Source organism: Fistularia commersonii, chromosome 19 (genome assembly GCF_037954325.1).
Source record: "Fistularia commersonii isolate RoL2024-O1a breed Wild chromosome 19, RoL_Fcom_v1.0, whole genome shotgun sequence".
Taxonomy (NCBI): Eukaryota; Metazoa; Chordata; class Actinopteri; order Syngnathiformes; family Fistulariidae; genus Fistularia; species Fistularia commersonii.
In genome coordinates this window covers 10,510,028-10,525,191 of record NC_141302.1, presented here as the reverse complement: position 1 = coordinate 10,525,191, position 15,164 = coordinate 10,510,028, and the positions used below count along the sequence as shown (strand labels likewise).

Here is a 15,164-nt window from a genome sequence, read left to right as displayed (position 1 = left end):
GGATTGAATGACTGATCAGCTGAAAAAAAGCTTATAGAAGAGATGACAAAGAATAGGGAGGACAGACTAGAAAAGAGAGGATATAAAGCTAAACCGGGGAAAGGATAGGGGGGGAATGATGGAGGATAGACTGAATAAAAAAATGGAGAAAAATGTTGGAATTAGTCTTCACTGTGTGAAGGGCTGGATGCAAAACAGAAAGTCTGAATGGTTAAATAGTTTTTCAAAACACTGTTCTGGTTTATCACACATAGTAACGACTGCAAAATGCTTTCAGTGGACAGATTTATTTAATCTGCAAACAAAATTAAATTGAGTAAGAGTAGCAACCAGAACAAATATTGCTTGTCTAAGACATTTCGTAATACTTTTTAAGACCATCCATTAAATTATGCTTTATGAGCATTATTGATCAAATGGCAACATTAAGTGACAGGGCATCGTAAAGGACATGGTGAACTGGTGAGAATTACCCCAGTGAATCACGGTCAGAGAAAACTCATTTAAATATAACCTTTGTCACAACGCAGGGCCTCTGGGCTTTCTCTTTTACCCCCAGCCTATAATGTGATCCAGGCAATTTTATTCAAACATAGGGGCAGCTGTATTTTACGAGTACCACTTCTGGCATAGCAGTATTTCACACAAGGAAATCTGATTGGACGTCCAGTGTCTTTTACTACTGGACTTTACAAGGACAATTCACAATCCCCCCAGTGTGACCAATTCCAATAGCCTGGCTCTCCTTTCAGGCTTTCCTTTGTGAGCTATCGGTTATAATGCTTTGGCTTGAGTTCAGTTCTTAAAAACCTCTATTTTTTGTGAGGTTGTATATATATATATATATATATGTGTGTGTGTGTGTGTGTGTGTGTGTATATATTAATATATATATATATATTTATATATATATAAACACACACACACACACACGACACTACCGTCTCCAAACCTTCACTTTATCTTTCTCAGTTTTTGTTATTACTCTGACCTTTAAGGTCATGCAATAAAGCCAGTTTCCATCTTATCACTGGAGGAATAAAAATAAGTTTTTTTGAATTAAGACAATGCTGACCATGTTAGGAACAGAAACAAGTTCTTCCAAGGACATTGTGGGGCAACTTGGTCTTTTTTCTAGATCATTCAGTAACTAACCATATTGAAGAAAATATTTCAAGTGCAAAACTTGGCTTATGATTACAAGACCAATAAAGACCAATAAAGACCAATAAAGTGGGTTGGTTAAAAGCACAGTGTTAAATTAATGGAAGGGAACAAACACATGTTCCTGGTGGATAACTAGGTAAAATGTAAGCAAAACCAATTGCTAATAAACTCTAAATAAGGAAGTTTTACAGAAAAGCGGCCTTGCTCACACCAAAAAAGACAAAGACATATACTATTAGGAATAGCTTGTTTCTGCAAGTTGGAGAGAGAGAGATTTTTTTTTAGCATATGAGAAAATATTGGAATTTCGTAGGCATTCTTTGACTTTTCCTCTCAACCTACAGGCAGTTATTCAGACTGTGGACAGATATCCAACGTGCATTTAGCTTGATACGCTAAGAATGCAGGGTGAATCACTGATCGATAACCCAAGTTATTGCTGAAACTCAAATCCATGGTTCTCATAAATTCTAGCCATCTAAGGCTTCCCTTTGGTACCCAAAGACATTTTATTGCACTGATTTTTACACACAAACAAGACTAGTGTTACCTTTCTTGTCACTTTCAGGGTTGCATTCATCAACTAAAATTATGTGAAATAAAGTGTATCAAATTTAAAAAGGTAAATCTAACAAAAAAAAGCTATATCCACTTGGTATGATATCATATACATATTTGATTTGAAAGTTTTATAAATAAACTCAATTACTTAAATAAGGGGCCTTTTGCAATCACCATAAGAGGCATTCAGAAGATGTAGCTGAATTTGAGTGAGCCTGGTTGAATAGGGAAACGGATGATACAAATAAACAAATTGGTGCAGTGCAAAAAGGCACAATGAGAGCAGGAGAGGCAGAGAGAGAGAGAGAGATAGAGAACAAAAACGGGCGGAATAAAAGAAGATCATTAAAAAAAAGTCCATGTTCTCAACTCTAAAGTACACAACACATACTTGTCTATACAAGAGGACTGATTGAAGAGCAGAGGGCAAAGTCAAACCCATTAGCAGCAGACACTTGAGCTGTGGTACACTCCCACAGACACTGTGCATGTAACAAACACACATATCCACGTCCATGAATATACCTGGATATTTATGAAACCATGCAAAGGCATATAGTGTTCAAAGACATACCTGGAGTTCACCTCTATACACACATTTTTGTCAAGCCACAGTCCGTCCATTCACTGCCATGTCTATGTGACTTGTTCACGCCCCGCATTTGTTAGCTCTCACAGCTGCTGTAACACTTAAAAGGAGGATAAACTCGAAGTACTTCTATTTTTATTATTATCCCACACAAGTACTGGCTCATTAAACACACACAGCAACACATTTTCCGTCAGAAGACCACAAGAAATACCCTCACTTGTGATGGCAATGATCAAGACCACAGGATGCCTTGGCATTACTGTAGTCCCAACACCTTTGCGTTTCAACTAAAATGGCCCCTTCTTAAAATGTGAGGTTCCAAAATGGCCAGCACGCACACTTGGACACACACACACACACACACACACACACACACACACACACACACACACACACACACACACACACACACACACACACACACACACACACACACACACACACACACCAAAAGAGCAGACAGAGTTCTCTTTTCATGTTTTCTTGGCGGGTTCCTCATCAATTGCCCCATTTTCTCTCCCTCCCTCCCTGACTGCAGAATTTGTTTTTTCACTATTCCTCGCTATCCTGTCAGCCCTCCCTTCCTTGGGGCTGCTTCCAAACTTCAACCTTTTTCTCTCCTGAGTAGTTCCAGTATTCCAGCTGGCATTTGAATTTTTCTACATATATTCTGTGTGCAATAGAGTTCCAAACACACTGACCACTTTGTCTGTTTCCTTTTCCCCCTCTGTAGAATTCTTCCATCCACCAGTGACCGTTTCATGTTGAAGAACTTGGTCTCAGGAGTGGATTATAACTTGTGTGTGCTCGCCATTTTCGATGACTCAATTACATCATTAGCGGCAACTAAAGTCCTCGGTTGCACCACCTTCTCCACAAAGGATGTGTACCCAGCATGTCGCTCCCTCCAAGCTCACTTCCTCGGAGGAACACTCACCATACTGGTAGGAGGTGTTGTTGTGGTCACCCTGCTTGTGTTTACTGTGGCACTGATGGTTCGCCACCGTGTGTGCAACCATAGTGACCACACCTTATGTCACAACAGCAACACTGAGGCAGGAGGTGGGGCCTGCTATCAGGGAGGGGGTGTAGGAAGTGGAGATAAAGGAGGGGACAATAGTGGGTGCTACCAATCGAATGGTTCTGGGGACATGATGATGGTAGTTTTACCTAATGGTCTTCCTTCCAAGAGAGGAGGGGAAAAGAACAAGGAAAAGGAGAAGGAAGCAACAGACTCAGCTTGCTCTCTTCCTCCCAAACTTCCTCCAAAGCCCAGGCCCAAGCCCAAAGTGAACCTAGAGCAGTTTCTTTCAGCAGGGGGTGTGGTTTCCACGACAACAGGCTCAGGAGGGGAGATGGCATTGGTAGTGAGGCAGAGGAAGTTAGAGAAGGCCCCACCATACACCCCCGAAGGTGACAGAACTCCGCTCTACTACTCTCCCTCTCTTTCATCCACCCTGCCCCGTCAGTCTTGTTCAAGGGAATGCCCAAAGCCACGTCTGGAGAGAGAACTGACCAATCGTGCAAGTTTCTCTCTGGCTGCGCCCCTGAGAGACTCCGAGCTGTTGGACTGGAGAATTCCTCCTCAGGGCAGGGACAAATGGAACTCCTCTCAGGCTTATCAGAGTCCTGTATCCCCATTAAATCCTGCCTGTGGGACTGTTAGCAAACGGCGACACTCGCTGGATATGGGTTCTTCTGTCGCCCTAGCAACTGATGCAGCCACCACTGTTGCCAAGCGCTACGGTGCTGTCAGTTACGCCAAGCGACTCAGCGTGATCTGGACAAGGCGGAGCCAGTCACTTCATGGGATGCTGGTACAGTGTGCTTCAACAACAAGCACAACATCTTCGACCACCAGTGACGAGGGAGACAACGGAATGGGGTTCGGAGCACAGTGTGAGTTCCAGCGGGGCTACATCCATGCTTACAACACAACCAACTCCAACTCTAACCCTTTGGTCACTGTCGGGAAAGGGAACAGTGCAAAAGACAGAGCAAGGGAGAAAGGGAAGGATGGAATGAGAGCTGAGGAGTTGGAAGAAAGTGTTGTGTAAGTGGTGGTGGAAATAAAATATTTTAAAAGATGAGACTTATATGGGATGGTAAAGTATATATTGAGAAAGAAGAGGGCGGGGGAGGTAGGGCATGAAACCGAATAATTGTGTAGCTCCTTGTTTGTGTAGCTCCTTGTTTTGGAAAAAGACAGAAACGGAAACAGGAAATAGGTGAGAAAGAAGCTCAAGGTGAACAAAAGGGGGTAGAATGGTGTTTAAATATCAAACGGTAGTGCTAATGATGTGTCACTGAAAAAAGTGATAGTCGAAAAGCGACAAACACAACAGGCGACCACACGAAGCATGCGAAGAAACTACAGATTGATATAGTGAATTGACAACAGTGTGGAGGATATTTATAGAAATAGAATTGGGGAGACAATAATCAAAGAGGGGAAACAGAAAAGAGAGTCAATGGAGAAGAAGAAGGTGTGTGTTCAGCATGGATCTTTGTAAAGCCTGAACACTAATAGAACCAGACTCTTACATTACAGTTCTTCAGACAACAAGCCCACACAACTCTACGAGGGGTTGCACAGGATCAAAACAACAACACAATGAGTAGTACTAACATACTTTCTGGACAAAAAAAAAAATTAAAGAAAATAAAGATACATCAAATTAAAAGAAAAACAAATATATATATATATTGTTCGTTTTTGGACTCCACAACCAATGTCTGTTTTCAAACTTTTTCCAAAATACAATGAATGTGACTTTCATGTGTCCTCTGTGGCTGGACAATGACTTTGGCAGGCTGTGCCGGTGGATTATGGGAGCATAAATACAGAGCTGTGTACACTTGACATGATCAATCGATGCGGGCTGGAAAGAGCAAGTGGAGCATAGACATTATTAGAAGACACTGGGATTACAATGGAGTCGATATGGATTACAAAATGGAGGAGACAAGGGTGTATGATGGAACATGCACGCTTTTGCATCTCTCAAAGATCATATTGGATGTGGGATGATAATGGATCAAACAAATTAATAGTGCTTATGGTTGCATAAGTATGCATGCAAGATGGATAAGGGGCAAGATGTGTTTTTTTGTGCCTGTGCGTGTGTGTGCGTGTGTGTGCGTGTGTGTGTGTGTGTGTGTGTGTGTGTGTGTGTGTGTTGGCAGGGCAATTCAGTTAGCTGGGCTTCTGTTTCACACATTTCACAGCTCTCTGAAAACTCTGCCCCTGTTAGGCCCTGTGTCAAGGTCCCCCGAAGAAAAAGTGAGGGTAAAATGTTCAGACACATCTCATCAAAACCCAAATAAATTAATATTTTTGCAGCTTGGTCAGAGAGACCGCTTTAAACTGAAGTTGATGTGACTTCAGACTCCTTTGTGCCACATGGATTTACTTGTGATCCAAACAGTGAATGTTTCTGAGCAGGAGCCAGTTAAACAATAGGACCTCTATGGAAGCCAGTAAAACTAACGTATTTGGACTGTTTTTTCGAAGACTTCTTGAAAAGGAAAATGGGACAAATGATCCACTGGCACAAAACACAAACTCCCAGCTCCTATCAAAAAGAAAAGATGAAAAGACAAAACTTGAAAGTACACATATATAGTATATACATATATATACACATATATATATATACACAAGTATATATGTGTGTGTATATATATACAAAGTAATTGTTATGTCGCACAATGTGATTCTGTTTTTCAAAGTTTTCTGGGGAAAATAAAATGTAAAATGTACGTTTTATGTTTTGGACAAAAAAAAGAGTCTTCATGCAAAAAATGCTGGTTAAATAAAAATTAAAACACACACTGAAGCACAAGCAGCACAAAGCGCAGACACACTATCAAGCGCACACACACACACACACACACACACAACAACTAAACAGATACAGATGATTTATCAAACAGAGCCAGTCACATTAATAATGATGGCTTCAAACCATTCATGTTAATGTTCTTTTCTGTTTTATTTCATTTTGCCAAAGTCAATATTGTTCTCTTGACTTGATATAAATAAAAACTACATGTATGGAGCAAAGGCTGACTCGCTACCACAGAGAGTAAAGTTGTGTGTCATTTTAGATTGCAAACATGTTTAAAGTTTAACTTTGTTTTCCCCGTCACAGAAACATATACAAAATTAAGCTTAATCTGTGGCTCTTTATAGAGTATTGTATACATAGCAGGATGGATATGAAGAGACGGATCATGAGCTGTGACCTCTGCAGTCAACAGATCTTGACAACCCAAAAGTTATGGGAATTCTGGAAAAAGAAAAAGGTGCTCTGGACTAAACCACCAACCTTTATTTTGCAGGTAACTTTGATAATTGATTTGGTGATTTTACTATAATTGTGGTGGTGATAGCACTGTTAACTGCATCAATTAAGTTTGCACTAGCATAGTCTAATGGAGTAACTAGAATAGTAACACCAGGTCCATTCCATTTCTGAAGCTTCACAACTGCAGATAATTCCATTGGGATTTGAAACAAAACAACAGGGACCACCATCATGTTTTACCTTTTGCTGAGCCATGAAAGTGCTTTTTTGATTAAAATCCTGCAAACCTTACATCAGGGGAAGAAAAAAAAGGCATCATGATACATAGAAGTGAGCAATCCAGAGAATTTTTTTTCATTTCATCTGAGGCTCCCTTCCCCTGCACACCCCTGCCATTTTTTTTCTTTGCTATTTACAATCACGGCTAAAAGCACAAGACAGAGGGGGAAAAAACTGAGGGAAGAACAGTAACATGCTGACACAACAAAGAGACAGAAAAGAATGTGATGAGCGGGGGGGAAATGGGCAGAAATTAACAAAGGGTATTACATTTATCTTTAACTGTGTGCTATTTTCTCTGTGTGCATCCTCCTACCTTTGCTCCGTGTATGTGTGTGTTCTCGTGCACGCAGAAAATCTGTGGGTTAATATTCTTTTGCCCCTTGAGCTTCAACACCATGGATTTGAGAAGAGTGAGATGAAAAGAGAGCCAGAAGGAGCTCTATACACTGGGTAAGCAAGCTCTATGATAAGGAACTCAGTTGCCAGGTTAAAAGCCACATTTATGGTAAGAAACTCAGTTGCCACATTAAAAGCAGGTCCAAAAACTAGTCACTTTTGACAGTTTATGTTTGTGTGTGTGAGTGTGTGTATTACGTTTGACAGGAAACATTGCAGCAGCTCCCACTGCTGTCTTTGCCACGGGCTAAAGCCTGGCCCAGTTTCACTAATTAAAAAGTGCTGAGTAACATATAACCTCTATGGCACTAACGCACACGCGCGCATACGTACGCATGCACACACACACAAGCATTCACGCACTCTGGCACTCACTCTTCCATCATTTCAGAGCATGGCATTGACTATAATTTAAGTACCTGAACTATCAAACTGTAACCATGCTAGCCTAATCTAAATCTCGTCAATTCATGCGAGCTGGGCCGGTCAAACTCAGGTTGAAAGCACAATAGAGTGAAGACAAAATAAAAGATTGAAACCAAGCATTTCACCTAAAAAACAAATCAAAACCCAAGAGGATGCATTTTATTAAGATATGGTTTTGTCCTCACTAGGTTTTTGAGACAACATCATTGTCATGCTTTCCAAATTTAAGGTAAGAACTTGTGAGAATAAAAGTGCCAGAATAATCCTAGAAAGGAATCATACGTGATTTCGTGCAGGGCTTGTGCCTCTACAAAACAAGTGATCAATACTGTGGCAGCTGGAAGTCAACAGTCAAATATTAGTCTGAGTACACATATTGCGCTTTAAGAGGTCCTGCCCTCTGCACTTAAAACACCGAGTAAAATCAATCCACTCAAAAAAACACAATTTTCTGAGCTGGAAAAATGAATGCTGACCTCACAAATTCAACCCAGTCGTTTGTTTTAATCTGCAGGGTGAAAAGCGGAATCGAACAATGCCAGAATGCTGCTTGGACAAAAATAAACACGTGTTTAAAAAAAAAAAAAAAAAACGTCTTTTGTCCATCAGTTTCTAACTGAAATGGCAATATTTAATGTCTATTCATTTGTTTCACTATACTATGTCAAAATGCATGCAACCAACCTAAATAAGGAAAAAATAAATGTGATTTACAATAAAAATGGACACTTTTAATGCAAAAACTTCTGAAATACTTGTTTATGCCTGGGTTTCAAGAAATGATGTGAATGCAGATATTAAGAAATAATATTGTGTGGCCATACTTAACAATTGCTGCCCGTCAAGATGCCACTCCCACTCAGAACAAGTGAACATGAGAGGAGATTTGACGTGAGACTTAGTCGAAGCTTCCACTTACCGCAAAATACAGAAAAATTGTAAGGTATTTTTACATAGGGACTATGAAAAAATTCATGCAACAAGAAGCAGGAAACATAAACACTTTGTTTTTTTTAATTTATCTAGATTTTATTTATTTATTTTTTTACCTTTTTTTTTTTTTTTTTTAAATTTGATAACATGTTAAACATTCAGGTTTTCTTTTGAGTCATGAAATACTAACCTTTTATTATCCTCTCTTCTTTGAGGGTGACAGTTGTGAGTTTCCATCTCGCGATCATACCTTTATCATTTTGTTGGGATGCTCAGTCTGTAAATCAGTGGCACCACCAAAAGTATCCATCTCAACAGAATACAAGATAGTTCCATATATAGTAGTATATATGGAACCATATATACTATATACCATATATAATATACCATATAACCCTAACCCTATTATACTATAACTATACATATATATATATATTACACGCACACACACGCACACGTATATATTTTTGCAATTACTGTTCACCAGACAGGGGAAATGAGGCCTCGTTGATGACAACAGACTGTCAGCAGAGCTAGTGACAAAGGTTGATGGCTGCAGCGTATATAGCAAAGCATGGATACTATTTTCCTTGGACTGACAAGTCAGCTGGAAGACATTTATGTCATACGTCAAGGTATTTAGAGCCTTCAACTTGTTAAATCGGTGAGAAATGAAAATAAAAATGCCATTCTTCCCTCTACAATCCTCCTCTTGATTTCATGCTCTTATAACCAGCAAACAGAACATAGCCTTAGTTCATTGTGTGGCACTCCGGCGACTTAGCATGGTGTCAGGAGGAAGGTAAGAGCAGAGAGAAAGATGAGAAGATACGAGCAGGCAGAGGAGCTGTGTGGAAGAAGGTAATAAAGATTGATTGGAGATAGGAGAGCAACATGAGGAGAAACGATGGGAGTTGCAGAAAAGGAGGAAATCGATGGAGCAATTCGAGAGAACTTCAGCAATACAAAGGAGGAAAAGAAGTGCTTGCCTTATCTAAATACATGATAAAGGGAAATAGCATATATCTTGATTTACTAGAATTTTTGAAATGCTGGGCAGGATGTGAGCTTATGATCTGTAATTTTGTTAAAGAAGGGGATACAACTATATTTATTACAAACATGCTGAACTCCAAATAATATTATCAGCAGTTTCAATCACCGACAGTCCCAGCGACCCTAATGTGTTTAATTACTCCAAGATAACGGAGTTAATTTGACAGACGTGGGAGACTAGATGAGGCAGACAAAGAGGGAAGACAAAGGAGAGACGAGCCTGCTGCAAACGATAGGACTTTGCCTCTACGAGGCTTTGCCCTCATGCACCATTTCCTTATTTTTTTCCCTTCAAACCCCAGCCTGCTCCCCTCGCTCACTGTCACTCCAGACCCTTTAATTTGGCCCTCGATTTAATTTGCTTCCATCCTCACCTTTGAAGACTCCTCATTCAGAGCATTGTTTGCTGCATTCTCTCCTAATCGCCATAACGCCAACCTCCCAGCTTGCCTGTGCTTCTGCACTCAGATCTTTTTATTTTCATATATTTTTTTTAGCTCACTCTGGGTGTCCTTTTCTGCTATCTTGACTTGAAAAATATATTCTTATCAGTCTCTCTGGAAGGATATTAACCTTAAATTCTCTCTCCTTGTGTCTTACAATACGTGTGTGTTACCACCACGCACACACTTTATAATATAATTCTTCTCTCAACCCTCTATTATTACCCAAAATATACTGTGGCATCTCAGCTCTGCCCTTCTGTCCTTGTCCCACTGTTCCATTCTTTTGGGAGATTTATCCTACTATTTTTTCTAAATAACTTACTTCATTTTTGTGCATTCTGATATCCCCCCCCAAACAGGTGTATTAGAATGAGTTCCCGCAAGGACTCCCCAGTGTCTGTCAGTTATTTGGTTTTTGTCCAGCACTGTGAGTAAATGCATACAAATGTGATGCCATGCTCACATAAAACAAGTCAAATCCAAAGGGGGGAAACTGGGAAATGCCTGCATGTTCATTTTTGAAAGGGGAAAAAAAAGTTTTAGGACCTGTTCATAATTCTAAGCTATATCTTTATATAATGTATTTCTTTTGATTTGTTAGAAAATGTAAATGTAGCACTGACTGATCCTTTTGTAACCCAAATGCTGTTTTCTGCTTGCACCATGGACACTGTATTTGTTGCCTTAACAAAACCAAGTTGTTTTTTGTTTTTTTGTTTTTTGTTTTTTTAACCAAATATTCTTATCATTCGGTAATATACCCGGTTGGATCATGGATTCCAAAACAGAGGTCCTGAAATTACTGTCCACACTTTGAATTTCATGTGTAATCAATCCTGTTCATCGAAATATCCTCTTTGTTTTCCTGAGCCTAAAATTGCTAGCAGTTGCTCCCCCTGCGTTCTTACATTGAGTTCTTTCACCTTTCACCAACTTCTCTCATTTAACCTGTCTTCCTCTGCAACTATAGAAGTCCTCACTGCACTTTGCTGACAGCCTCTTAAAAAAACACAGTTTCATTCTTTAAACTCCTCTGCAATGCCTGTTCTCCCTACCCTTCTATCAATCTTTTTTTTTCCCTTCAGTGTGCCCCATTTTGTTCCCTTTCCATTTTTGTACCTTACATCTCGCCTGCTCTCTCATTTTGTAACGGATGTGACTTCATGTTCTCCCTCCAATATCCTATTTCACCACAGGACCTCCACTGTTTATCATTACCTCTCTCGCCATCCCGCCCACAGCCCATGTCTTCAGTTTTGGCCTAAAAGAGCAATGAAATGGGAGCTTCCTGCCCCCTTCATCATTTCTCACTACTGAGTCTTCCTTTTCTTTTTTATTTAAGCCAATTCCATCACCTACTCTTCCGTCTCATCATCCCTGCAGGTTCCCTCCAGACTCCTGATCAGAAGGAAAGGAAATCATGTAACCTATCTCATCCTGTGTTCCGTAGTGTCTCCTATCTGAGTGTGACGGGAAGAGATCCCTCTCTATATGTATATAAGCGTGGCAGACAGCAGCAGATGCAGTGAGACATCAACTCCGAGCCATTCTGGCACAGTGTCTGGAGGCACGAATCAGAAGAAATAAGGAAGAGGCCACAGAGCAGCGCAGGACAACAGAATGATTATGACCAAATCTGTACATGTAGCAGAAAAAAAGGAAAAGCGCTTGCTGATTTGGGCAGCTGTAATTAGACGTCCATCCATAACAGTGTTAACATTTCATATTGCTATCTTTCACAACTGTCACATGATGTATGTTGTTCTCATATAAAGGTTGCAAACACTTAAAAACTTAAGGGCACTGATCAAAATTACCTTTATCTAATTAGAATTTGTAACAAGTCACACGAGTGTTTCAGCATACATAAACAAGGAGCTTTTTCTCTTGTCCTCATGTTGGTAGCAACTCCAAATTTCAATATATATAATCTTTCATTCAACATTATTACTTACAATTACAAATCTGCTGAGAAGTAAACTGAGATGGATGGCTCAAACGCTCATCAAGGTCCATCACCACTAACCAGAAAGAACATTAGGAATTAATTTGGTTTCAGGCACAGATTAAATAACAAAGGTTTCACAGCCACTGACAGGTGAGATGGTGCTTAGGGTCATGGGCTAAACGCTGAGGGAGATTTTATAATAACCGATTTATTGTCTGCGTTTCATCTGCGGTGTCATACTTCAGTCCACTAAATCATAAACTGATATTTCGTCCATAAAATCACCTGTATGATCATAAAAGGCACTGTGAAGTCTCTTTGAACGAGAAAAGTCATTTTTTGATCAAACAGGGTTAGAGGTGGCGGTTCAGCTCTTTCTGTGTCCTGCACCTATCCTGGAAAGTTTGATAAAGCTTTATCGATGATATTCTTTTTTCCTTGTTTGTATTCTGCACTGTAGAGAAAACGCAGACAATTCATTTTTATTTTTGACTTCTGAATATCAAAAGCCCACTTTTTAAATTATGTTGAACACGATTCTCCCTGTTCCTTGCAGTTCACCTTCTGGGATTCAGCAGTGGAAACCTTTTTTTTTTTTTTTAATTTTTTTTTTTTTTTTTTTTTTAATCAAGGGCTACCCTTTGGGAGGAAAAACTTACACATAATCCAGATTGAGAGACGTTCTCAGTTCCTTCATTCTCTGAAAACTCAGACTGTGCCATTTAAAAGTGTGAAAAGCACATGGCAGCAAATCCAAAGCCGAGATTACAAAGACAGTCAGAAAAGGATGTGAAGAGGTTGATAGAGGTTAACATGGTTAATGTGTGTGTTCTCACAGCTGTTAGTAGTTGAATTGCAGCTTTTACAGGTTGTTGAACGGAAATTTTAAAAAACTAGTGAGATAAAAGGAACATCTGACTGTCTGGATTCATTGATGGATAAGTAGCGATGGGTGATTATGTGTTTTTTCATGCAATGCACCGAGAATCACTGATGATCAAAAAAGCATGCAGGATTGGCTCTTCAGAAAGAAGTATTTCATTCATTAATTCTTTTTTCATGCAAAACAGATTTGAGGGTTTTCCTTTCAAAAGTAAAACAAAGTCTTTAAATCTGAAAAGTATTCGTTAATCTAAGTGCTTTCCACCGGAAAACACAATACTTGCAGATGTTTGCGGAAAAAGGTTGGAGGAGGAGGAGAAGCCACAATATATCTCTGACTTTTTCTGTTTTTTTTTTCCCCTCCTGACAGCACTTTTTAATATCAGCAGCTATGTGAGCTACACATTGTTATCTGTTGCATCTAACGCCACAGTTTAGTTTGTAGTCATCCAAGATCAAAGTGTTGTCAAACATCGCAGCGGCGAGGCAACAGAGAAAACAAGGAAGCTTTCACAATGTCCCATTGCTTCCCCCGTACTGGCTCAAAGTGTAGAAATTATGTATTGTTTCCACAAGAAGGTTTTGTTGCACACAGAGACGTCAGAGACCGAGACATTTGTCAGAAATATGCGTAGCTCTCTCCTTATGTGACATACTTAGAAAATAAAAACATTTTGATTATGTAAAAAGGAAAAAGGATGCATCTTGGAACTTATTCAGTTTGTTGTTTGAACATTTATCCTGCTTGGATTGCTCCATATCAAATTGAGTTTCATGATTACAGAATTCTCACTTCAATACAAAACAAAGTAATTTGTCATGTGGACAACCTACACGCCTGAATAAATGAACAAACAAACAAACGTGCTGGATAGTAAAAAGACACCTATTACAATTTCACCACAAAACAACCAATGGTTAATTGCTGACAGATCTGCATATTTTTTTCGTTGCAAGAAAGCAGAAAACTGCCACGTCTGTAATCACTGCCGTGTCTGTAATTACCTACCGAAAGCTCAGGTCAGTCACCCACAAAGCAAATTATCTCTAAAATATATGTAAGGTTCAGAAAAAGGTGAAGATTAATCAGCATCCTTTTGTGTGTCATTATTGTACATGAGTAATGAATTATTTATTCTGAAATTGAAGACAGGTCAGAGTTTACTCCAGACGGAAGAACGGCTTGAAGTTCGGTATTAAACTACACAATCTTGTTGCTCCTGCGGATGATCCTGACACTAAGAGGTGAGTAAGGACGTGCCTTATCTTGTCGTTGCAGTAAGTGTTTGAATATTTACTGGAAGCTCGTGAAAGAATTGTTTGAAAGAGTGCTCATACATTTGAAATGGTAGGGCTCCTGTGGGAAAAAAAAAAAAACTAAAATAACAACAAAAACAAAGCTATATCCATCCGGTGTGCTACTAAGACAACAGGAGAGTAAACACTGATGGATTAATCTTCCAAATGCTCCCCATCGTTTTTAACAGCAGCAACAGTGCTGTCTTTGCCACCCACACATACTCCAACACAGCCTGCATTGTCACTATGTTGGCAAAACATGAGGCCACTCATGAAACAAAAAACCTGATGATACATTTGCCTCCTGATCTACTAGAAGTAAATTGGTAATGCAATGCAAAAGGTGTCTTGAACTGTGAGACAGCTAACATCTGCAGGGGGTCTCGATCTACAGCGGTAGGGTTCACGCACACCTTACCTGTTAAGTTGGACAAATGTTGTTTCACAGCCATAAAACCACTAAGTCAGTGTGATCAGGGTTTCATCCTGTGGGATTTGAGTTTACGCACCATTGACTTTTACTTAATATTCAAACACTAAACACTTAGGTGTTCACAAGCCGGTGTTTCTCAAATGTATATGAGCTTTTAAAGGAGGAACCGCAGGTCTTTAGAAACAGAAATGCATTTAACAAATGATCTAAATGATAACTGAAAAGGGTTGCTTTAAAAAAAAAACTGGGATGATAGGGCAATGAAATTAGAATAGAAAAAAAAAAAAGAAATATGAGTTAATAATTGCAAAGTCTTTAATTTAATTTGTAGATTCACCATTATGCTACTTTGAAGGTGTTTTAAGTAGGATGAAAGGATAAAAAGACCAGCAATAGCACCATCACAGTACAGCGCACCACCCAAATATTGCTG

The 15,164-nt window shown here is 39.5% G+C and overlaps 2 protein-coding genes across 3 annotated transcripts in view; one reads left to right on the top strand and one right to left on the bottom strand.

Annotated features, from left to right (window-relative positions):
* Nucleotides 1–4,987, top strand: part of LOC147223690 (leucine-rich repeat and fibronectin type-III domain-containing protein 4) — a 36,508-nt gene extending 31,521 nt beyond the window's left edge. The window contains exon 8 of the mRNA XM_086165188.1: nt 3,054–4,987. Coding sequence (XP_086021314.1) covers nt 3,054–4,377 — 1,324 coding nt within the window. The 3' untranslated portion in view covers nt 4,378–4,987. The remainder of the gene's footprint in view (nt 1–3,053) is intronic.
* Nucleotides 1–15,164, bottom strand: part of pcxb (pyruvate carboxylase b) — a 307,943-nt gene that overhangs the window by 120,882 nt on the left and 171,897 nt on the right. The window lies entirely within an intron of this gene.